At 49.2% G+C, this 25,946-nt stretch overlaps 1 protein-coding gene across 1 annotated transcript in view; it reads right to left on the bottom strand.

Annotated features, from left to right (window-relative positions):
- Nucleotides 1-25,946, bottom strand: part of LOC127582269 (uncharacterized) — a 52,770-nt gene that overhangs the window by 19,483 nt on the left and 7,341 nt on the right. The window contains exons 2-7 of the mRNA XM_052037441.1: nucleotides 21,787-21,925; nucleotides 19,498-19,646; nucleotides 9,261-9,362; nucleotides 8,730-9,161; nucleotides 7,468-7,536; nucleotides 2,430-3,036 (exon numbers count right to left, since the gene is read on the bottom strand). Of these exons, the coding sequence (XP_051893401.1) occupies nucleotides 2,430-3,036; nucleotides 7,468-7,536; nucleotides 8,730-9,161; nucleotides 9,261-9,362; nucleotides 19,498-19,528 (1,241 nt within the window). The 5' untranslated portion in view covers nucleotides 19,529-19,646; nucleotides 21,787-21,925. The remainder of the gene's footprint in view (nucleotides 1-2,429; nucleotides 3,037-7,467; nucleotides 7,537-8,729; nucleotides 9,162-9,260; nucleotides 9,363-19,497; nucleotides 19,647-21,786; nucleotides 21,926-25,946) is intronic.

Raw genomic sequence — 25,946 nt, 5'->3', positions numbered from 1 at the left:
GCCGAGAGCTGAGGAGGAAGGAGGCTCACAAACAGCCCCGACTGCTCGGAGAAGTGGGATCTGTGGTCGCTGTGTCGGTGACAAAGTTCAAGGACAGTTCAGCCGGTTCAGACATGGTCCTCTCCTCCACACGGGCTTCCAGGAGTTCTAAAGCTGATCTCACCCCCGGCTCTCTGCCCTATCACCCTGTTCCTCCTGTGTTTTGCTCCAGACTTTATTCCTTTAGTTCTCTTCTCCACCAAACCATGGTTTACTTAGGTCACTGGGTCCCTGGTCCAGAGACACGAGTTCAAATCCCACCCCAGCCGCTGGGGAATTGAAATTAAAGTAGTTCTGAACATCTGGACTTGAAAGGCTGGTGGTAATGAAGGCACCCACCGCTGGTGGGCTGCAGTGACACATCTGGTTAATGCCCCGCAGGGGCAGAAGTCTGCTCTCCTTGTCTGCACCACACACCCTCCCACATCCTGCAAACAAATAAATCGAGGGCAACCTCTCTGGGATACATTGTGCCCTTCCTCTCTGCTAGTAGACGAAGAGTGCTGCGGCAGGTAGTGCCACTGTCTCACAGCTCCAGAGATCCGGGTTCGATCCTGACCCCCGGTGCTATCTGTGTGGAGTTCGCATGTCCTCCCTGTGACCGTGTGGGTTTCCTCCGGGTGCTCCGGTTTCCTCCCACATCCCAAAGATGTGCGGGTCGGTGGGTTCCTTGGCCTCTGTAAATTGCCCCTGGTGTGTGGCTGAGGGGTGAAATCTGTGGGGAGTTGGGGAAATGTGGGGAGAATGAATGGGGGTCAGTGTAAAAGGGTGGCTGATGGTCGGTATGGACTTGGTGGGCCGAAGGGCCTGTTTCAGTGCTGTATCTCTCCACAGAAGTTGTGGGTCCCAACCTGTCACACTTGCAGCTCTCAGCTAACTCCCTGTGTGTCCACATAAGACATGGATGTCACACATGTGAACCTCCCACATCTCCTGCAGTACCACCGATACATCGGCTGGGCCCAGTGGATGACCCCCTGCCTCAAGCCCAGAGACTGTGGGGCTGCATCTTATTGCGGAGGCTTGAGCAGAAGATCTGGGCTGGCACCCTCCAGTGCGGTACAGAGGGAGTGTGTCACTGTTGGAAGTGCCATCCCTCAGGTGTGCTGTCAAATGGAAGCCTTCCCATGCTCCCTATGGTGATTGCTCCCAGTAGCACTGTTCCCATCAACTCACCACCAAGCACATGTAAATAAACTCAGTCAAAGTAGATTAACTATCAAAACAACTCTGGAGCAGAGCAGGGTGTTGATCGAGCAAGTTCTGAAACGTTGCCATAGGCAAAGGCGATGACATTCTCCTTCATAACTGCTGCCCCAACTGTTCAGAACGAGGAATTCTGCCACACTTTGCACACTGCTGCCTCTGCCCCTTACTCCTCAAACACCTTGCACTTACAGAACACTTTCATCCAAGAGCACTTTGCAGCCAATCACCTACCTTGTAGCACGTTGTCACTGGTGTGATGTAGGAAGTATTGGAGCTGACTTGTGCACAGCAAGCTCCCACACACAGTAATGGGACGAGGACAATATGATTGAGTTTAGTGGGAATGATCAAGGGATGACTCCTTTACTCATCATCAAAATAATGCCATAGGGCAGTGCTACCTGAGGTAGCAAGAGCAGGCTTGAACGTCACAGCTGAGAGCCAGCACCTCCAACAGTGCCACACTCCCTCAGCACTGCACCAATGTGCTGGACAGGACTTAGTGACTTGTTTCCACGGTGTCAGGAGCCGAGGAGAGCTGCTACTCACTGTGCCCAGCTGACGCACTAGACTGGATTCTTCAGTAGCTCCTGAGGAAGTCATTTTTGGCAGGAAACGATATGCCTTCACTGCCAGGCTAGGAAGTGGCCTGTGAACAAGTTAATACTGAGCAGAGCAGGTTTGTTCATTAGGAAGTGGACATTTTCCCAAGACTAACAGTAAAAAAAGAATTTATGTTGTTGCATGGCCTCAGTGTGTCCCAAAGCTCTCCACAGACAACAAAATACTTCTCAAGTGAAGTCATCACTGCTCAGTGAGAAAAACAACAGGCAGCTTATCCAGCACATGGACCCAGCTGAGGTCCAAGAAGAGATAAACAATTCTGGTTGGAAAGCCAGGGGCTCACCCCCAACGCAGGATTTGTAATGTTACCTTGCAGGGGTAGACCAAGCCTGGGTTTAATCCAGGAAACAGCGGCTGCGGCAGTGCGGCACTCCCTCAGTCCTGCCATGTCCTCATCGCAAGAGCAGGGTCTGCACCCTGCACCTTCCTGCTCCTGAGATGGCACCGTTGACATTCCGGTGCAGTACTGAGGGAGTGCTGCACTGCCACAAGGTAGCTGCCAGTCTCAGCGAGCCAAACATCCATTCCCGGTTCTACTTAGAATTAAGAGGACTGACCTTATAATGGTTCCACTGGTGGCATCTGGTGGCTGGAACCTTGTGGTGTAACTCAGATTCCAAGCATTTGTTTCTGCAGCAGACTTGGTCAGTGTGCCATTCTCAGCAAACATCCTCAGTCCTTCTGCAGAAACTCTCTCATCCCCTGGATCTGCAGGCTGATGTATCTTCAGCAGAGAGGTAACACTGCTTGTCTGGTTGGAGGCGTTCATTTTTGAGAAAAGTCTGGTAAGATCTGGGGCAATGTTGATTGGAGCTGAATGCTGCTTCAGATTAAGTGGGAGCTCTGCAGTGACAGGGGTTGCTAAAGTTGGGGAAGTGTTCATTGTGGATACTGTTGGACTTGGAAAGGGTCTTATTGTAGGCTTTGGATGAAAGGGAAAGGACTTTCCTGTCGATATTGACTGAGGTGGAATCGGTCTCCCCAGTGGCAGGCTTGGAACTGTAAATGGTGTCTCTGTGGATGTCACTGGAACCTCCGAAGTGGCAGACACTTCTGGGACAGAAGACTGTTGGTCAATCGATGCCAAGGAGCTCTGTGTCTCAGACTGTAATCGCGGTGATTGTGTGGAAGGGGAGCTCTGCAGCCAGAGGGGTTTTACTGAGGCTGAAACAGATGCAATAGATGTCAAGTTATCTGAATGTCTGACAGTACGATCCCTATCTGTGGAGACAGTGAGGGCAGAGAGATATGGAAACGTTGAGGTTAGCTCTCCCATGAACTGCTCTGGTCCTGGCGCTGAAACATCAAAATTCAGTAAAACAAATGAAAATCAAAACTGCAGATGCTGGAAATCTGACTTAAAAACAGAAACACTCAACAGGTCAGGCAGTGTCTGTGCGGAGAGAAACAGAGTCAAGACTGCAGGTCGTAGACCCTAAGTTAATCTGTTTCTCTCCCTGCAAACGCTGCCTGACCTGCAGAGTGTTTCCGGCACTTTCTGTTTTCGTTTGGTCTAAAGTTAATGCAAGATCTCCGTCCCTCTCAAACAATAGGTGGTGCCAAAGGGCAGCAGGTCTCTCAGGGTCCACGGACACTCTCCACACAGTACTCACTCCCTGGTCCGTCCACCTCCCACCCCCTCCCGAACCCAGCCTAACCCAGGCTTAAGCCAGGGAGGACAACCTTCACTTGCAGTTAGTGTTAAAGGTTTCCAGAGTGGAACGGCAGCTGGTCGCACACACCAGAGAATCATTCATTGATTCAGGAAAGCCACTGGTGACTTTTTTAGAGACACAGGAGACGGCAGAGGCTGGAAATCTGGAGCAACACACAAAGGAGCTGGAGGAACTCAGCTTCCACCCTCCTCTCCGATCAGATGCCATCTCCTTCAGCCCTTTGCCTCCTCCACCTCTCGCCTCCTGGTTTCTGACATCACTCCCTCTCTCCCCCCTCACCTGGATCCACCAATCACCTGCCAGATCTTTCCCCACCCCGCTCCAAATTTTACAACAGCTATCTCCCTTCTTTATTTCCAGTCCTGATGAAGGGTCTCGGCCCGAATTGTCGACTGTCCGTTTCCCTCCACAGACGCTGCCCGACCCGCTGAGTTCCTCCAGCAGCGTGTGTGTTGGTGACTATTTTATTTTTTTTCTGCCTTTGAAACTGTGAACCAGTTTGTGATGATTGACTGTGTTTAACTTTGTAACACACAGCACCTTCCCTCAGCTTCTGACCTTTCATAGACAGAACTTCTGCTTGTTGGATCACCCGGTGAGGGTGAAACAGAATTGGGGAAAGTGTCGGACCTGTTTCTGTGTTTACAGACAGTCCTTTCCCCTGGGCACAGTCCCGACCCCCAGCCAACCCCCCCCACCCTCCCCCACCCTCCTCCACCCTCACCCACACTCCCCCACCCTCAACACTGACCCCATCCACCCCTCACCCACCCCCAACACCAGCCTTCAAATCGGAAGCTGACAAGAGGACGCCATTTAAACTCACACGAGCTCTGACCTGGGATTACTCGGCGTGAGGCTGGGTGAACGGGTTCTATGAAGCCCAGTGGTGAGTCCAGTTCTATTTACATTTGATCCCTACACCTCGAGCCCAGAAAATATTTAACCTATCTTTCCTAAAATGTAGAAGAACACATTTTCTTTGACAATCATCCATATCTGTGTTTATGAGGTATGCAGCGGTTGTTTCTGGACCAGCAGACGGCAGTCTGGACCAATGATTCAGAGACACAGGTTTGAATCTCACCACAGCAGCTGGGGAACTTAAATTCAAGTATCTGGAATTAAAAACCAGTAGCAATAAACTACTGGATTGTTGTTAATGAAACCATCTGGGTCATGAATGCTCTCGAGGGATGGAAATCTGCCTTCCTTACCCAGTCTGACCTCTACCTGACCCCTGACCACTGATGAGATTGACTCTTAACCGTTCCTTCAGATCAAGAAGAATTAGAGATGAACAGGAAATGTTGGCAGTGACAGCAATGTCCACAACTAGTGAACAAATAAATTAAAACAAAATCTAATTGTCGGCAGGTGTTGGATGATCTGTGGCAGCTCAGCTAGAACTGGCTTCTTAAATCTGCTGACAGTTTCCATGTTTACTGATAGTCACACAAGCAGATTAATAGTCTACCACTTCTACACGCCAGGGGTTGTGTTTGTCCGGGGTTACGTCTGTGCCCGTGTGTCCCTGGAGAAGGTGCACGCGGTATCCACGGGTACAGTGGAGGATTTCCGGGACCATTGGGCGCCTCTGGGGCTCAAGTAACGGGTGGGAAGTTCAAGGGAGATATCAGAGAAAGGTTTTTCACCCAGAGGGCGGATGGGGCATGGAATGTGCTGCCTGGGGTACTGGTGGAGGCAGATACACTGGCCAAGTTCAACAGATTGTTAGATAAGCATATGGGGGAATTTAAAATAGGGGAATATGTGGGAGGAAGGGGTTAGATAGTCTTAAGCGAGGTTTAAAGGTCAGTACAACATGGTGGGCCGAAGGGCCTGTATTGTGCTGTATTGTTCTATGATTCAAGTGCATTGATGTCTGTGCTGTGATTTGAAACTGTAAATAGTATGCATTGCGAAGTCAGTGATAAAGGGAAAAGAAAGGGTTTGAGTGCACATTTAACACGGCTCTCTGCTGGTGTGGAGTCCCCTCTGGCTGGAGGAGGGTTATATGGAGCTGAACCCTCTCCATTAGCTCTGTGACCCGTCCTCCTCTCCTCTCCATCTCAGCCAAGGAACCTGCCCACATCTCTGTGCTCAGTTCTGGTCGCCTCACTACAGGAAGGATGTGGAAGCCATAGAGATGGTGCAGAGATTTACAAGGATGCTGCCTGGATTGTGGAGCATGCCTTATGAAAACAGATTGAGGGAACTCGGCCTTTTCTCCTTGGAATAACGAAGGATGAGGGGGGACCTGATAGAGGTGTATAACATGATGAGAGGCATTGATCGGGTAGATTGTCAGAGGCCTTTTCCCAGGGCTGAAATGGTGGCCACAAGAGGACACAGGTTTAAGGTGCTGGGGAGTAGGTACAGAGGAGATGTCAGGGGTAAGTTTTTTACTCAGAGAGTGGTGAGTGTGTGGAATGGGCTGCCGGCAACGGTGGTGGAGGCGGATACGATAGGGTCTTCTAAGAGACTGTTGGATAGGTACACGGAGCTGAGAAAAATAGAGGGCTATGGGTAAGCCTAGTAATTTCTAGGGTAGGGACATGTTTGGCACAGCTTTATGGGCCAAAGGGCCTGAATTGTGCTGTAGGCTTTCTATGTTCTATGTTCTATCTTGTCTAGTCAAAGACCAATGGGATATGGTGCAGCGGATAAAGTACTGGATATGGACATTGTGTCGGCAGAAGGGATTAGTTTAGTTGGGCATTTTATTACTAATGTAATTGGTTCGGCACAACACTGTGGGCCGAAGGGCCTGTTCCTGTGCTGTACTGTTCTGTGTTTGGTCACTGTGTCAGGATGCAGGATAAGTTAAGGATACATTGGCAGTTCACGAGGCTAATTCCTTGCATGAGAGTGTTGTCCTATCTTATGAAATTTGAAGTGGTCATTTAAAAGTGAAGTATGTTGGAGCCTGTTCTCAGAGAGGAACTCCTCCTTAACCAAGAAACTTCTGACGAACAAGTCATTTCGTGGTCACTGTCGACTCTAAGGATTACAGTTGTTGACTCAGTCACGATTCCTTCAAGGACAACAGCTGCTCCGGGTTGGTACCTCCTCACACAGGCTGCTGGTGCTGTGGGCCAATGGCTGTGGACAAGGAGAACGACGGAAAGTGACAGGATGGATGTGGAGAGGATCCTTCCTCCTGTGCGGGAAGTCATGCTGGAGTGGTCTTAAGGGGTCAAATGGCCTACTCCTACTCAGCTTATAAGACCATAAGACATAAGAGCAGAATTAGACCATTCAGCCCATCGAGTAACTTCTGCCATTCAATCATAGCCTATTTTTTTCTCAACCCCATTCTCCCTCCTTCTCCCCGTAACCCTTAACCCCCCCTTACCAAGCAAGAACCTATTAATGTCTGCCTTAAACACACCCAATGATTTGACCTCCACAGCCGTCTGTGGCAATGAATTCCACAGATTCACCGCCCTCTGGCTGAAGAAAATCCTCCTCATCTCAGTTCTAAAGGGACGTCCCTTTATTCCAAGGCTGTGCCCTTGCATCCTGGACTCTCCCACTGATGGAAACATCCTCTCCACGTCCACTCTATCCAGGCCTTTCAGTATCCAGTAGGTTTCAATGAGATCCCCCCTCATCCTTCTGAACTGCATCGAGTACAGACCCAGAGACATCAAATGCTCCTCATACATCCCCGGAATCATTCTTGTGTACCTCCTCTGGACCCTCTCCAGGGCCAGCACATCCTTCCTTAGATACAGGGCCCAAAATTCCTCACAATATTCCAAATATGTGCACATTAACCCTGAGAACCGTGTGGTTATAGCAGAAGGTTTGAGCACATCTTTCAACAGAAATGTTCTGCCGTCACTACTAAATCAGTCCAGGATTGTTGGAATCCATCCCCAGCGAACCCGGAGTCCCACAGATGGAAACTCACCACTGACAGATATTGTCACCGATCGCTTGGCTGAACCTGCTTCATTTACAGCTTCACATCCGTAAACACCTGCAATAAAGTGACCAGAATGTATGAAACCTTTTGTCTCATTTAAATTTATTTTATTAAATTTATTACATTGATTAAATTTATTCAATTTCATTTAACTTTCATTTAAATCACAGTTGGCCATTTTCTACACATTACGGGTTAATATCATCGGCACAGTGGTACAGATAATACAATCACTGCCTCACGGCTCCAGTGACCCAGGTTCGATCCTGACCCCCAGCACTGTCTGTGTGGAGTTTGCACATTCTCCCTGTGACCGCGTGGGTTTCCCCCGGGTGCTCCGGTTTCCTCCCACATCCCAAGGATGTGTTGGTTGTGTGTTAATTGGCCCTGGTGCGGGTGAGTGGTGGGAGAATCAGGAAGAACGTGCAAACTCCACACAAACAGCACCAGAGCTCAGGAACGAACCTGGGTCCCTGGAGCTGTGAGGCAGAGACGTACGAATCGTCGGTGGGACAGTATTGTGTGCTGGTCTGGTTGTCATGCTAAAGGAAGGATATGATTAATCTAGGGAAGATGCAGAAAAAATTCACAAGGATGTTGCTGGAATGGGAGGGTTTCTGTTATAAGGAGAGATTGGACAGGCTGTGACTGTTTCTTCCTGGAATGAAAGAGACTGAGGGGTGACCTTGGAGAAATTTATAAAATTATGATAGGCAAGATAATTCACAGTCTTTTCCCCAGGGTAGGGGAGTCTAAAACTAGAGGGCACAGGCTTAAGTTGAGAGGGGAAAGATTTAAAAGGGACCCGAGGGGCAAGTTTTTCACACAGAGGGTGGTGGGTGTGTGGAACGAGCTGCCAGAGGAAGCGGTAGAGGTGGGTACAATTACAATGTTTAAAAGAAATTTTGTGGCTAGGAACGTACATGGATAGGAAAAGTTTCGAGGAATATGTGCCAAATGCAGACAAAATGGGACTAGCTCAGGAAGGCACCTTGGTCAGCATGGACGTTGGGCCGAAGGGCCTGTTTCTGTGCTGTATAACTCTATGAACCTAGACCTATGAGTTGTGTCATTATGCTGCCCTCTATAAACTCCCTTTGTGCCTCTTTTACCACATCACAGCAGGGAGGGATGGTGGAATCTGTGATGTATTTTGTTGGACATCAGTTCAGTTATAAAACAATGGGTCCTTGAGATCTTTGAGGTTGCTGTAGGGTCCTCCTTAACAGTCCCCAGCTGACACGCACCTTCTGTGTTTGGCTTTGCCTTCCTCACTGTGAGCATTCCATTCTCCGTGAGAATCCCGTACCGATCACCGGCAGTCACAGGTCTGTCCCTGAAGGACCAGGAAGTCCATGGTTCCGGAACGCCAGAGGCAACACAGAGCAGGGTGAACTCCACGCCGCGGTGCACCTGAGCTGATGCGTTCAGGAAGAGGATGCTGGGGGGTGCCGCAGACCCCGCCATGGTGGGAGGGAAACCCCAGCAAAGCAGGCAGGAGGCGAGGCAGAAGCGGGAGCCCAGGGTGGAAGGGGAGCGGAGGGTGACAGAGAGGATGCAGAGGAAGCAAAAGCATTGGGCACAAACGGCCAGGGATGGAGGTGATAAACGGGCAAAGATGCAGCCAAGGAATTGCAGCAGCGCAGAGTACGGTTGCGAGGAGGAGGACAGGGCCGGAGCTAAGGTCAGAAAAATAAATTCACAATAAATGTTAGCGCACAGGAACTTCAAACTTGCAGCACTCGCAAAAGTCAATAAAATGTCCTCAGCACCATTACCGCTCAGCTGTCCCGCTCCTGCCCTCTGGTCTCTGTCCCCTCCACTGCCGTAAGGGTGGTCATCACTCGCATTAACCCCGGGCACCAGCGGCTCCTCCTGACCTGTGGGGCAAAGAAAATCAGATGGTCTGTGGAATGGCAGTGTCTTCTCTCCTCTTTACAACATTCTACAGGCTCGTGTGGTTGGAGCTGGGTCAGCCCTGGGGGAGTCCGACACAGAACGGGAGAGCCGAGGCCCAGAATCTAAGCCCAATGTGCTGCCGATAGGGAAAGTGGAACAGGAGGCCATTCGGGGTTTCAACGGATCCGTTCCCTTGGGTAACAGTGGGACCTTGGAGTACAGGTGCATGGTTCCCTTACAGTGGAGTCACAGGTAGACAGGGCAGTGAAGAAGGCTTCTAGCACGCTGGCCTTCATCAGTCAGGGCACTGAATATAGAAGTTGGGAGGTTATGTTGCTATTGTACAAGATGTTGGTGAGGCCACACATGGAGTATTGTGTTCAGTTTTGGTCACCCTGTTACGGGAAGGGTGTGATTAAACTGGAAAAAGCACAGGGAAAATTTACAAGGATGTTGCTGGGACTCGAGGGACTGAGTTACAGGGAGAGGTTGGACAGGCTGGGACTTCACTCCTTGGAGCATAGGAGACTGAGGGGTGATCTCATCGGGGCAGAGATAGGGTGAGTGGTCTTTTTTCCAGGGTTGAGGAATCGAAATCTAGAGGACGTAGTTTTAAAGTTAGAGGTGAAAAGTTTAATAAGAACCTGAGGGACAACTTCTTCACCCAGTGGGTGGTAGGTGTCAGAGGGAGTGGCTGAGGCAGGTACAGTAGACACATTGAAGAAGTATGTGGACAGGTACATGGATGAAGAGGGTTTAGAGGGATATGGGCCAAGTGCTGGGAAATGGGATTAGCTTGAATGTACATCTTGGTCGGCATGGTCACGTGTGGGCTGAGGAGCCTTTCTCTGTGCTGTACACCTCTATGGCTCTAAGTGAAAGGGAAAGATTCTCCTTCCCCCCTTCATTGCTCGGTGGCAGAGGCCAGAAGTGATGCCGAGCAAGGAGCAGGCAAAGCAGAAGTCGTAGTCATACAGCACGGAAACAGGCCCTTCAGCCCAACCAACCAACCATGCTGACCAAGATTCCCATCTAAGCCAGTCCCATTTGCCTGCGTTTGGCCCATATCCTTCTAAACCTTTCCTATCCATGTACCTGTCCAAATTTATTTTAAATGTTGTTATTGTACCTGCCTCAACCACTTCCTCTGGCAGCTCGTTCCATATACTGACAACCCTCTTGGTGAAAAAGTTGCCCCTCTGGTTCCTATTAAATCTCTCCCCTCTCACCTTAAACCCGTGCCCTCTAGTTCCTGATTCTCCTACCATGGGAAATAGACTGTGTACATTCACTCTATCTGTGCCCCCAGTTGCCTGGCACCTGTAGGCTTGCTTCTGGACTTACCATGGCTGGGTGTCCGAGTGTGAGAGATGCTCATTAAACCCCAGGAATTAGCACCTTCGAGAAAGCACAGAGGGAGAGGGAAGCCCAGGTGTGAATATGTTACATATCACCATGACCCAGACAGGGTCAAACTCTCACAAACTACCCTGGTACCGATCACCTGAAAACCTTATTTCATACTTGTTTCTTCTCCGGTCTAGAGTTCTTTACTATCATTTCCTTCAGAGGATCTGGACCAACTAGCAAGGGCAGCATTTATTGCCCATCCCTAATTGCCCCCTTGAGAAAGCGGTGGTGAGCTGCCACCTTGGCCTTCTGGTGAAGCTGCTCCCACAGTGCTGACGGGGAGGGAGTTCCAGGGTTTAGACCCAGTGACGAGGAAGGGCTGGTGATATACATCCAAATTCAGGATGGTGTGTGACTGAGAGAGCAACCTGGGGTGGTGGTGTTCCCATGCACTGATTGACCTTGTCCTGCTTGGCGTAAAGGTTTTGGAGGAGTTATGGAGGAGCCTGTGTGAGTAACCATACTGTTTGTGTAGATGGTACACACTGCAGCCGTGGGGAGCTGGTGGCGGACGGAATGAATGTTCAGGTGGCAGGTGGAGTGTCAATTGAGTGGGTGCTTTATCCTGGACCGCGTCAAACTTCTTGAGGGGCGTGGGAGCTTCACTCATCCAAGAGAGTGGAGAGTAGATGGTGGAAAGGCCTTGGGGTGTCAGGAGGTGAGTCGCTCTCTGCAGGTTCCCCAACCCCTGACCTGCCCTTATAGCTGCAAGCCCTCCAGTTTGATTGTTTTGGCTCCTTTTCAGTCTGTTCTGGCCTGCCAACAAATATCCTGTATTAACTGCTGTTTTACAATGAACTTCCTTGACAAACAAGTCACGTACTCTTGGTCAACTGACAGTTCTCTCTAGATTCACTAATGTGAATCTCGGAGTATCTATTTCTAGTCTCCTTCAATAATCATAAATAATTGTCACTGGCAGTCATTGTAGCACAGCCATTTGGTTTTACATTATCGTGGCTTGGATCATGAGCTGACCAGCTGCCAAAACCGGATGCAATTTCTGAAGGTCTGGCTGATACCAAATTCGGGGAGCAAGCCAAGACCAGCGCAGCAATAATTAGCTGGAAGACATCAATAAACTCCGAGAACAGGCAAACAATGGTAAATTAACGTTGAGCATAAATAGATACAAGATAGTATCTAAGTTGTTATTGCTAGTTCCTGTGGAGACAGGTCCTGTCTTAACACCAGGGCTGTGTGCCTCTGCAATTGCGTGAAATGGGACAGACACAGAACAGATCTGGCAACTCAAAACCAGGCATCCAAAAAGCAGAAATGTCCTCTCCCACATTCTGGAAGCTGATGGTCTGGCACATCCTTCAGTCCAACGAGTGGATGTGGAGAGGACGTTTCCATCACTGGGAGAATCCAGGATCCGAGGGCACAGCCTCAGAATAAAGGGACATCCCTTTAGAACTGGGATGAGGAGGAATTTCTTCAGCCAGAGGGTGGGGAATCTGTGGAATTTGTTTCCACAGAGGGCTATGGAGGCCAAGTTATTGGGTGTACTTAAGGCAGAGATTGATAGGTTCTTGATTCGGTGAGGGGGTTAAAGGTTACGGGGGAGAAGGCAGGAGAATGGGGTTGAAAAAACAATCAGCCATGATTGACTGGCAGAGCAGACTCGACGGGCTGAATGGCCTAATTCTGCTCCTACATCTTATGGTCTAGCCCTGGCTCAAAGTGCAGTGCAGAAGGACGTGTTGGCAGCACCACCAGGCATCCTAGTACTGAAGAGGTACCAGCCCAGCGAAGCTGCCACACACGTCTCCGGTAAATGCAAACCGAATAAACCGCAGATGCTGGAAAGCTGAAACAAAAACAGAAAATGCTGGAACACTCCACAGGTCAGACAGCATCAGTGGAGAGAGAAACAGTTGATGGCCCAGACCCAAAACGTTCAAGATTTCTCTTTCCTCAGATGCTGCCTGACCTGCTGAGTTTTTCCAGCATTTTCTGTTTTCTACAGGTGTCCTAAACAGCATGCAATACACCTGGCAACTAATGATTAGATCAAAGGTTTACATTCACACCACATGTTGTTGTGAATGGTGATGGACAATAAACAGGTAATCAGGAGGAGGAGATGCCAACAACATCCCCACCTCAGTGATGGTGGGTCCAACATGTGGGAGCCAGAGACGGGGCTGAAACAATCACCACATGTTCACCAGGAGTGGATGATCCAACTCGACTTCCCCCTGAGATCCCCATCAGCACAGGAGCCAGTCTCCAGCCAGTTCAGTTCCCTTCAGAACTAGTGAAGCTGTTCCAGTGCAAATACAACACTGGCATCTACCCAACTATGTGGAAAATGACCAGGTGTGTCCTGGTCACAAAAAGCAGGATAAATCTAATCCGGCTAATCACTGCACAATCCGTCCACTCTCAATCATCAGCACCGTGATGGAAGGTGTCACCAACAGAGCATCAGGCAGCACTTCCTCACCAGTGACCTGCTCACCGATGCCCAGTCTGGGTCTCACCAGGACCACTGGGCTCCAGACCTCACCACAGCCTGGGTCCAAACACGGACCAATGAGCTGACCTCCTGGGTAAGGTGAGAGTGACTGCCCTTGACATCCAAGGCACTGACTGAGTGTGGCATCAGGTTGACCCAGTAAAACTGAAGTCCCAACAAGTGGGAGGTGATACATTTTGGGAAGTCAGAGAGGGTAGGACACATACGTAAATGGTAGGGCACTAAGGAATGTTAGAGAACAGAGGGACCTTGAGGTTGAAGTCCATAGTTCCCTGAAAGCAACACAGGTGGATAGGGTGGGGAAGAAGGCAGACGGCACGCTTGCCCTCATGAGTCAGGCTGTAGAATATAAAACTTGGAACGTTATGTTGCAATTTTACGAAAACCTGGTCAGACCGCACTTGGAGCTCTGCGTGCAGTTCTGGTCACCACACTGTAGGGAGGATGTGACTGCGCTGGAGAGAGTGCAGAGGGGATTCACCAGGATGGTGCCTGGTCTGGAGGACTTTAGTTGTGGGGAGAGATTGGACAGGCTGGGGCTGTTTTCCCTGAAGCGAAGGAGGCTGAGGGGGGACCTGATGGAGGTGTATAAAACTGTAAGAACATAGATGGGGTAATAAGTTATAATTTTTCCCACGGTAAGTGTATCAAAAACAAAATTTTTTGGAGGTTTAGGGAGGGAGGAAAGGGTTTTATGGGGGATTTGAGAGGAAAGCTTTTTTTACACAGAGACCGGGTGATGTCTGGAACTCGCTGCCAGAGGAGTGGTGGAGTCAGACACACTCACGGTGACACTTAGACTGGTACATGAGGTGTAGAAGGATTCAGTCCTATTGTTGGCATCAGTGTACACGGGCAAAAGGTCGGCATCAACGAGGTGGGGCTGTGGGCCAGGTTCTGCGCTAGGAAGTCAAGGGGCATCAAAAGGGAAAACACTCCAGTGGTTGGAGTCAGCCCTTGGACAAAGGAAAATACCTGTGGCTGAGGGAGGTCAGTGATCCCAGTGCCAGGACATCATCCTCAGGGTAGTGTCCTGAGCCCAACCACCTTCAGCTACTTCAGTGACCTTCCTTCATAAGGTCAAAGGTGGGGATGTTGGCCGATGATTGCACCGTGTTCAATTCCAACTGCTCAGCAGATGAGGCAGCCATTGTCCGCACGCAGCAAGACCTGGACAGCATTCAGGCACAGACTACGGACTGTCCAATGGCAAGTAACAGTCGTGTCCCAAAGGTATCAGGCAATGGCTCTCTCCAGAGAGAGGAAGAGGGAGTAACCACCCACCCGTTGACATTCAACGGCATTACCATTCCTGGATCCTCCATCACCAATGTCCTGTGATCACTATTGAGCAGAAACTGCACTGGACCAGCCACACAGATACTGTGGCTACAGGAGCAGCTCAGAGACCAGGGATCCTGCAGTGAGTGATTCACCTGATACCCCACGGCCTTTCCACCATCTCCAATTCTCAGCTCAGGAGTGTGATGGAACATTCACTAGCTTAAATAAAGGCAGCTCCAACAAGTCCCAAGAAGCTCGAGACTATTGATATACAGAGAAATCTTGGGGTGCAAGTCCATACCATGCTGAGAGTGGCAACACAAGTAGATAGGATGGTAAAGAAATGCACGGCACGCTTGCCTTCATCACCAGGGGCATTGAGTATAAGAGTCAGGAAGTCATGATGCAGATGCATAAAACTTTGGTCAGGCCGCACTTGGAGAATCGCGTGCAGTTCTGTTTGCCCCGTTACAGGAAGGATGTGGAGGCTTTGGAGAGGGTGCAGAAGAGGTTCACCAGGACGCTGCCTGGATTAGAGGGTATGAGCTGTAAGGAGAGGTTGGACAAACTTGGGTTGTTTTCTCTGGAGCGGCAGAGGCTGAGGGGAGACCTGACAGAGGTTTATAAAATTATGGGAGGCATAGATAGGGTACACAGCCACAAATGGGTAGAAATGTCAAATACTAGAGGGCATAGCTTTAAGGTGAGGGGGGAAGTTTAAAGGAGATGTGCGGGGCAAGTTTTTTACACAGAGAGTGGTGGGCACCTGGAACGGGCTGCCAGGGGTGGTGAGGAGACAGATACAATAGAGACGCTCGAGACTTTTAGACAGGTACATGAATGTGCCGAGAATGGAGGGATACGGACTATGTGCAGGCAGAAGGGATTAGATTAATTTGGCATCGTGCTCGGGACAGACATGGTGGGCCGAAGGGCCTGTTACTGTGCTGTACTGTCCCGTGTTCCATGTTTTATCCCTGACAGAGCAGCCTGCTGGATGGGCACCCCTCCACCGTCAGCGCCCAGAACAGGGGAACCAAGATGGAATTCTGCTGTCAGGAGAGCTGTGGATCGTTGGCTGTGGAGATGGAGTCATTGAACTTAGTCAATGGTCTTTAGGGAAGTCTAGAGTGGGTGGCACAGAGTTTCAACAGGTGGTGCTGCTGTCATACAACTCCACGACCCAGGTTCAATTCTGACCTCTGAAGCTGCAGAGAGTGGTGGATTCTGCCTGATACGTCACGGGCACATCCCTCCCCACCGTCGGGAGTATCTACAAGAAGGCAACATCCATCATCAAAGATCCCCACCATCCGGGCCGTGCCATCTTCTCACAGCTCCCATCGGGCAGGAGGTACAGAAGCCTGAAGTCCCACACCACCAGGTTCAGGAACAGCGACTTCCCTTCAACCATTCGGTTCTTGAACCAACTGGCAAAACCCTAATCACTACAGTTTAGCAATACTGTGACCACTTTGATCACTTTGCACTAAAATAGACTTTGTTTTTTTGTTCTAATTGTGTTCTTTCTTGTAAAAATTGTGTATAATTTATGTTTAATTTATGTTTTTCTTGTGAATGCTGCTTATCTGATGCTCTGTGCCTGTGATGCTGCTGCAAGTAAGTTTTTCATCGCACCTGTGCACACATGGACTTGTGCAGATGACAATAACCTCGACTTTGACTTTGCTTGTGTGGAGTTTGCACGTTCTCCATGACAATTGGGTTGCCCGTGGGTGCTCCGGTCTCTTCCCACATCCCAAAGACGTAGGTTAATTGTAAGTTGTCCCTCGTGTGTGGGTGGGTTAGGTGACAGGAGAGACAGGGGAGTTGATGGAAATGCGAGAGAGAATGGGTCATGGGGGAATGTCTGGCAGAACGGGATCGACGGGATTGCACAGAGAGCTGGCACGGACATGTCAGGCACAGGAAATAGGAGTCAAGGGGATCAGGCTGGGAAGCAGAGTTGAGGCCAAGACATGAGGCAGGAGTTGTAGCTGGAATTGTGGTCAGGGATTAAAGTCAAATATTCAGTCTACAATAATAAAAGACAGGCTGTGACCATTCCTGGTCCCAAATGAACAATTAACATCATCTCAGCATATTTCTCTTATTAAAGTATTTACCTCCTCTCGCAGCCTCTCACATGTTTCTGGTTAGGAGGCAGTAACGTACATTAAATGTTGCATTTCCTTACGTCAATAAGGCAAGTATGAGACTGAAAATATTAAAATTCTTTACTTGCTCAGTCAGTTTAAAGCTGCCAGTGTCTGTCTGTTTCTTGACATTCTGAGACTTTCCGATCCCAGACATGAGCTGATGTTGGGCTTGTCCTAAGCACGTCAGACCATCAGATGGCACAGTGCTTCACCGAGAGGACTGACGTTGGCCGTTTCGACAATTAGCCAGCCTTTAACTCTCAGAGTCACAGAGTCACACAGCACAGAAACAGGCCCTTCGGCCCAACTCATCCATGCTAACCAAGATGTCTATCTGAGCCAGTCCAATTCACCTGCATTTCACCCATATCCCTTTAAACCTTTCCTATCCATGTACCTGTCCAAATGTCTTTTAAACATTAAAATTGTACCCACCTCTACCACTTCCTCTGGCAGCTCATTCCACACACTCACCACCCTCTGTGTGAAAAACTTGCCCCTCAGGTTCCTTTTAAATCTTTCCCCTCTCACCTTAAATCTACGTCCTCTAGTTTTAGACTCCCCTATCCTGGGGAAAAGACTGTGATCATCCACCTTATCTATTCCCCACACGATTTTATAAACCTCTGTAAGGTCACCCCTCAGCCTCCATCGCTCCAGGGAAAATAGTCCCAGCCTATCCCGTCTCTCCTTATATCTCAGGCCCTCCAGTCCCGGCAACATCCTCATAAATCTCTCCAGCACTCTGTCCGGCTCAATGACATCCTTCTTATAGCTGGACGACCAGAACTGCACGCGGTACGCCAAATGTGGTCTCACCAACGTCTTGTACAGTTGTAACGTGACGTCCCAACTCCTGTACTCAGTGCCCTGACCGATGAAGGTCAGCGTGCCAAACACCTTCTTCATCACCCTGTCTACCTGTGTCGTCACTTTCAGGGAACTATGTACCTGTACCTCTAGGTCTCTCAGTTCTACAACACTATCCAGGGCCCTGCCATTTACTGTGCAAGTCCTGCCCTGGTTTAATTTACCAAAATGCAACAGCTTGCACTTGTCTGAGTTCAATTCCATGTGCCATTCCTCGGCGCACTCACCCACCTGATCTGGATCCTGTTGTAATCTTAGGCAACCCTCTTCACTGTCCAGTACACCAGCGATTTTGGTGTCATCCGCAAACTTACTCACCACGTTAACAACATTGTCATCTTGGAATTTTTGTGCAAATTTTACTGTCTTGCCATCTATCGATGTCTGCACAATGCAAATCATTGGTGTTGGACGCCTCTGGGCAATGGTGCCACAAAATCCAACAATGGCTCCTCCTCTGTCACTGAACTTGAGCCCAGTCTCCCTCCTCTCCTATACCGAGGCAGTTCCTCACAGTCGAACATGGCTTCTCTCCACTCTCGAGGATGGAGGTGCTCGTGTGTGAGTTCTTTAGACCTGGGGCAACTACTGCACACCAGGTCAACACGGACAGGACAGAGCGAGGTGTCCAGTGGCAAGAAGACTGGAGACAATGGGCAACCAGGAACCAGGCACTCCCACCTAGACATGTGCATGGACACACGCATGATCTAAACACACGCACATACACTCCAGACACATACGCATGTGGACACACACACATGCACACATGCAGTCTTGCCCACATCTTCCTCAGCCTCCCACTCAGCTATGATCTCCCCCGTCCTTCAGATGCCCCCTCTCTCTGTCTCGGTTGACCAGCTGGAACAGGTGGAGGGGGTAAGTCTGCCTTGATCTTCACTCAGCGGTCAGCTCTGGGCTTGTGGTACTGGGAGAAGCCGAGGTGAGGCAGAGTTCGGTCCAATACCGCCTTCAGTTCAAATCTATCCGGGGGGGGGGGGGTGATATATAATCGACAATTGCAATCTCTTGCTCACAAAATGATTAGTTCAGGATGTTTGTTATAAAATGAATAACTTCTACAAAGTGGCACATTTTGAAACCAATCTATTCACAAGGAATCCCAAGATCAACAGCTGATGAGATCCAATCCTATTTGGAATATTGTGAGGAGACTTTCACTCTTTCAACTGTATTGAAGATTGATTTACAACCTCATCCTATCACTGCAATTTTTGGATTACCAAGCATAGAGTCTGGCCATCTCTCTGCCTCCACTAACCGTATGATTGCCTTTGTCACATTAACGGCCAAACAATCCATTTTGCTTAAATGGAAGGATCCAATACCCCGACTACTTTTCAATGGTTCTCTCAAACTATGTCATGTTTAAACGGAAAAAATTAGGAGCGGTACTGTTGATCCTTCGCTTCAATTTGAGGAAGTTTGGAGTCCGTTTATTCAATATTTTCACATGATATAGATCCCCCTGTAATAACCTTTCAACTTAGAGGAATGGAGTTGATGACATAATATTGCTCTGTTTCTACCGAGAAATTTTTAGTCCAGTTTTTTTTTCTGTTGTTTTTTTTGAACTTCTTTTTTTCCTCAGCTTAGTTTGGTTGATATATTGTTTATAAATGTTCTTAGTGTTTGGGGGATTTCTTTTTCTTTCTTTTACATTTTATAATAAATCTTTTTCTTTTCTTTCTTTTATATTATTTTCATTCACTAAGAGATCGTTGGATCTACAGATTTTTTTACATACTTTATTGTCTTTTATGACTATCCACGCCATGATTGTTCTCCCGATCTCTTTGTATTACATGTACAAACATTGATGTTATATATTAATCTGTATTAATTTGAAAACTAATAAAAAGATTGAAAAAAAAGACTTTCACTCACCCAGCACCCGGGGACTGGCCAACCACGCCATGCGAGAGACACTGGGTTTCACAGCTCGATAGATGCAGAATCCGTTGCCTTCCTGGAGTCTGGAACGAGTCACTGGAAAGAAGTCATGAATTTCCTGGGTTCCAGGTGGATATATGTTCCTGCAAAACGAGACATGAATGAATTGATGATGCAGCAAAAGCTGCAAAGCCCCTGGCACTTCCTTTGCATTTGTCGCCGTGAAGCAGACATGGAGCTCTTCGGCAGCTTATCTGTCCATTGTAAAACTGTGGGAGCCAAAGGCAAAGCTGTTAAATGGAAACACAGGAGACTGCAGGTGCAGAAATCTGGGGCAACACACAAATTGCTGGAGGAACTCAGTGGGTCAGGCAGCGTTTGTGGAGGGAAATGGACAGTCTTTCTGGAGCAACACACGAGATACCGGAACCTCCAACATCTCGTGTGTTGCAGAGGTGTTAAGTCTCTCTGTGGTATTAGTAATCAATGTGCTTCCTAACAAAAGGAGTGTCACGGGAATGTGGTTATGCATTTGTTTCTGATATCACACACCAGGTTTATCACTGAGGTTTACAAGGATATAAAACAACACAGAAAAAGTGAAGGAAAGACTTGAATTTCCACTGCACCTTTCACTGTATCCAGTCAATGAAGTGCAGTCATGGTTTTAATGCAGGAAATGCAGCAGCCAATTTGTGCACAGCAAGCTCCCACAAACAGCAGTGTGATGCTGACCCAGGGGATAAATATTATCCACAACACCCAGGGAACTGCATTGGTCTTCTGCATGATACCAGTGGGTCAACTCGAGAGGCCTCAGTTTAATGACTCAGAGAGACAGCACTTCCCACCACACAGCACTCTCTCAGGAACTCAAGAGTAGGAAACTGCAGATACTGCGAATCTAAAAACAGCAGCAGGAAATGCTGGAAACACTCAGTGAGTCAGGTGGCATCTGTGGAGAGAGAAATGGGATTAAAGTTTCAGGCTGAAGACCTTCCGGTGGTGAGAGAAGTGCGCTTGGAGTTGCAGAGAGGGTGGGGGAGATGAGATCAAAGGGAATGTCTGTGATAGGAGGGGGTTGTCCAGGTGATACGGCTGAGTCAACTCACTTTAACCTGGTCTGGCCCGTGTGTTCCAGAGAACCGGGAGGGGTCTGAGAACAGGGGAAACACCTACGATGGAGCCACTTCTTGACCGGGACCCAGGGTAGAGGAGTGAGCACCAGGGGCAGTGGCTGGAGGCAGACCTGGGGCAGCAGAGATCTGGGGGAGTCCAAGGTGATGGAGAGTGACAGAGGTGGCCAGACATTGAATCCCCTCGAACAGCCTCACACCCTCCCAAAAACCCGGGGTCTACAACTGCCACACACAGGGTGCACTCATTATTGATCCCGACCAATCCTTTCTACTCCAAAGCAAAGGTGTGAAATACAAATGTATGAATTAGGAGCAAGAGTCGGAACTCAACCCCTCGAGCCTGTCCCACCATTGGTTGTCCCAACTAGAACCTCAACTGTGAACAGTTGTGGACACAGCCCAGCACATCATGGAAACCAGCCTCCCCTCCATGGACTCTGTCTACACTTCTCACTGCCTTGGTAAAGCAGCCAAAGTAATCAAAGACCCCACCCACCCCGGACATTCTCTCTTCTTCCCTCTCCCGTCGGGCAGAAGGTACAAAAGCCTGAAAGCACGTACCACCAGGCTCAAGGACAGCTTCTATCCCACTGTTATAAGACTATTGAATACGATAAGATGGACTCTCGACCTCACAATCTACCTCGTTATGACCCTGCACCTTATTGTCTGCCTGGACTGCACTTTCTCTGTAGCTGTAACACTTTATTCTGCATTCTGTTATTGTTTTCCCTTGAACTACCTCAATGCACTGTGTAATGAACTGATCTGTATGAACAGAATGCAGGACAAGTTTTTCACTGTACCTTGGTACATGTGACAATAATAAACCAATTTACCAACTCCACATTCCCGATCACCCACAGATACCATTCACCCTCTTGTTTACCGAATATCGATCCCCCTCTGTCTTAAAGATACTCTGCTACCTCTGGGTACAGTGGTGTATATAACACCCTGTATAACCAGAGCTCCCACCAATACCCTAAAGGTCCCACTAACACTCTAAACTCCAAAGCTCTCACTAATGCTCAATGTAACTGAAACGACTGAGCAAACTCTGCCTGCAGAGGACAGACCCATAAAGGAGAGGCTTCTGTTCACTCTGAGACCCTTCACTTCAGAAGAAAGTACAAGTTCTCACCGTGACACCTGGGATGGTCTGCTGCCCCCTCGTTCCTCATTGTTTCTGTTTCAGCTGATGTGTAGCCAGGGCGCTAGAACAATGCAGTGTATGGTGACGTTCTGTGGGTCCTGGGAGATGAGCAGTTCAGACACGGAAGCTGAAGGGAGAGCACAGAAAGGCATTGACCAAACCTCCCCTCAACAACCCTCTGTAGATCACGTTCTGGGCCATCACCAGATACTCAGGTGCTGTGCTTCTCTGTACCACAAAGCAAAGCCAACAAAAGAATAAAGAATTGGTTTGGCTCTGTGACTCTCAGACTACTTTCTTTTATTCATTTTCAGGAACTGGCCGTTGAAAGCAAGGCGGGCATTTATTGCACATCCCTAGTTGCCTTGAGGAGGTGGTGGGAGGGTGAGCTGCAGTCCTTCTGGGGAAGGCACTCCCTTGTGAGAGGGAGCTCCAGATTTAGACCCAGTGACGGCGAAGGGACAGTGATATATTTCCAGGTCAGGGTGGTGTGCAGATTGGAGGGGACTCAGAAGGTGGTGGTGTTGCCCTGAAGCTGCTGCCCCATCCTCTGTGGTGGGTTTGGGAGGTGCTGGAGTGTGGAAGGAGTATTGACTTGTGCCGTGTCGATGGTGGAAAGGCCTTGTGGTGTCAGGAGGTGAGTCACTCCCACAGGACCCCCAGCCTCTGACCTGCTCTGGTGACCACAGTATTGATGTGACTGGTCTCACTGAGTTTGTGGTCAATGGTGACTCCCGGAATGCTGATGGTGATGGTATTTCCACTGAATGTCAAGGGCAGGTGGTTAGACTCTCTCGTGTTGGACATGGCAATTGCCTGGCACTTTTCTGACACGAATGTTACTTGCTACTTATCAGCCCGTACCTGATGTTGTCCAGGGGTTTCTGCCTGCAGGCATAGGCTGCTTCATTTGCTGAAGAGCTGTGAATTTAACCGAATGCTGTGCAATCGTCAGTGAGCATCCCCACTGCTGATCTCACCATGGAAGGAAGGTCACTGATGAAGCAGCTGCAGATGGTTGGGCCCAGGACACAGCCCTGAGGAACTCCAGCTGTGATGTCCTGGGACTGGGAGGACTGACCTCTGACAACTACACCCACCTTCCTTTGTGAATGCTGCCTTGTTGTTGGGGGCAATCACCCTCTCTAGAGCTCACCTCCTTGGCCCCAGGCCGTGCTGAGGTCTGGAGCCCAGTGGTCTCTCATCACTTTCAGGTCCACCATATGACCATAAGTCCATAAGCTAAAGGAGCAGAATTAGGCCATTTGGCCCATCGAGTCTGCTCCGCCATTCAATCATGACTCATTTTTTCAACCCCATTCTCCTGCTCCCCGAAACCGATCAAGAACCTATCAATCTCTGCCTTAAATACACCCAATGCCTGTCCTCCACAGCCGTCTGTGGCAATGAATTCCACAGATTCACCACCCTCTGGCTGAAGAAATTCCTCCTCATCTCAGTTCTAAAGGGACGTCCCCTTATTCTGAGGCTGTGCCCTGGGATCCTGGACTCTCCCACTGATGGAAACATCCTCTCCATGTCCACTCTCTCCAGGCCTTTCAGTATCCGGTAGGTTTCAGTGAGATCCCCCCTCATCCTTCTGAGCTCCATCGAGTACAGGCCCAGAGACATCAAACACTCCTCTCATTCCTGGGACCATTCTTGTGAACCTCCTCTGGACCCTCTCCAGGGCCAGCACATCTTTACTTAGATACAGGGCCCAAAATTGCTCACAATATTCCAAATGCGGTCTGACCAGTGCCTTATAAAGCCTCAGCAGTACGTCTTGCTTTTCTAGTTCTCTTGAAATGAATGCTAACATTGCATTTGCCTTCTTTACTACCGACTCAACCTGCAAGTGAACCCTGAGGGAATCCTGCACTGGGACTCCCAAGTCCCTTTACTCCTGTTGATACACCTGGTGCTGCTATGTCTAGCTACACTTTCACTGACCCAGTAGCGGTGGAGTGAGGGATGTGCTGGGCGGTGAGGTTACAGATTGTGGGGCGGACACTTCTGCCGATGGTCCACAGTGCCCCATGGATGCCCGGTTCTGAGCTGCCCCATATGTGCTGAGTCTCCTCCACTTAACACAACAGCAGTGCCGCACAACACAATGCGGGGTGTTCACACAGAGGGTGCAGACACTGGAATCCGGAGGAACACACGATCTGCTGGACGGACTCAGCTGGTCGAGCAGTGTCTGTAATGGGAAAGCAATTGTCGATGTTTCGGATCAAGACCCTGCCCTTGGTGTGAAGCCGGGACCTTGCCTCCGCGAGGAAGAGGCACTTGTCACCTCTATCGATGCTGTGATAAGCAGATACAACTGCCGCCAGTGGGTGGTTGAAGATGGGGTCAAGGGGACAAGGTTTATCCCTCGCAGAAGGTTTATTCACTCACTACCTGCCACAGATCCGGTCCGATGGTGATGTTCTCAGTCTGTGTTGGAACCACCAGCTCATTCACAGTGATGAGGAAGTAAAGTTGAGCATTGTTCAGAGTTCCTGAGCATGGTGTGCACCGTGGACACAGGGATAGTGGCTGCTGTCTCATCAAGAGAATGAACAGGGATCTATTTTTGTGCAGATGAAAGGTCATCGACCTGAGACTTTAACGTTGCTTCTCCCACTGACCTGCTGAGGTGGGTATTTTCGAGGATCTACCTTGTTTTGAGCACTGATATAGTTCAGTTACACATTGTACCACATCCTTCACCAGGCCCTGAAGCCTGTGTGTGAAGTATTGATTGGATCTTGGCCACACGTCACTGGGGTCAAGGTCAGCATGACGTGAGCACAGGTTTCAGACCCAAGAGTGATTTAGGAACAGAGCTCTGAGAGCAAGGAGATGTGATAATGGCCATCAGTAATTCCCGAAAATTCTCAACCTTCTGTAACTCCCAAGTAACCCTGGGCAGCTCCATCACGGGCACGACCCACCCCACCATCGAGGACATCTTCAAGAGGTGGTGCCTCAAGGAGGCCGCATCTGTCACTAAGGACCCTCACCATCCGGGACATGCCCTCTTCTCGTTACTGCCATCGGGGAGGAGGTACAGGAGCCTGAAGACCCACACTCAACGATTCAGGATTCCCCTCCGCCATCAGATTTCTGAACGGTCCGTGAACCCATGAACATTACCTCGTTATTCCTTTTTGTTACACTGCTTATTTTTGTAACTTATGATAATTTTATATCTTTGCGCTGTACTGCTGCCACAAAACAACAAACTTCATGACGCACAAGTCAGCGATAATAAATCTGATTCTGATTCTGATTCTGATAGGAGCTCCCCATCAGAAGGGGAGGGGGAGCGGGGAGTGGGTCCCAAGGAACAGCAGGGGAGCAGGGCAGAGGGTAAACACTACAGCACCGGCACAGTGGTGGCAGCCAATATTGCAAAAGAGGCCATTTGCTCCATCAAGTCCGTACCAGCTGAAGGCTCACAGGAAACTGGGCCTGGCTTCTGAGGTCACATCCCAATAGAAGATGTCCCACAATTAGCCACATGGGCGATGCCTGATACACCCAGTGCTGGTGTCATTGTAACACCCGCCCCGCCTGTGTCTCACTGTGTCTGGAGTGGGATTTGAACCCACCAACGTCTGACTCCAGGGAAAGTGAGCTGCTCACTGAGCCACAATTCCAATCCATGTGAAAACACCTATTCTGCATTTCAGTTCATTTAATAAAATTTTTTTTTAAAGAGACCCCAAACCAAATCAGGGAGCTGTTTTTTCCGCTTTAGATTGACGACAAATTTAATTCCGACCTTCTTCCTTTCCTATAAAGATATGAGCAATGCCCCCTCCTGCTGGCACACAATAATACTGCAAGTACAATTCCCAGCAATTTTAACAAAGGCAAAATATTGCAGATGCTGGAAATCTGAAATGAAAACTACTGGAAACACTCAGCAGGTCAGGCAGCATCTGTGGAGGGAGAGATAGTTAACAGTTCAGATCAGAATCCTGACTGAAACACTAACTCTTGAAAAGAATAATGGATTCATGAAGGAAAATCATGTTTGATGAATCTGCTGGGGTTGTTTGAGGATTTGACTGGTGAGTGAGGAGGGACCGGTACACGTGGCGGATTTGGATTTCCGGGAAGCTTTAGATCAGGTTCTGCACGGGACATTTAAC

Source organism: Pristis pectinata, chromosome 23 (assembly GCF_009764475.1).
Source record: "Pristis pectinata isolate sPriPec2 chromosome 23, sPriPec2.1.pri, whole genome shotgun sequence".
In the NCBI taxonomy this organism is placed as follows: Eukaryota; Metazoa; Chordata; class Chondrichthyes; order Rhinopristiformes; family Pristidae; genus Pristis; species Pristis pectinata.
Note: the sequence above shows the minus strand (reverse complement) of the source record. Positions and strands in the feature narration are given on the sequence as shown.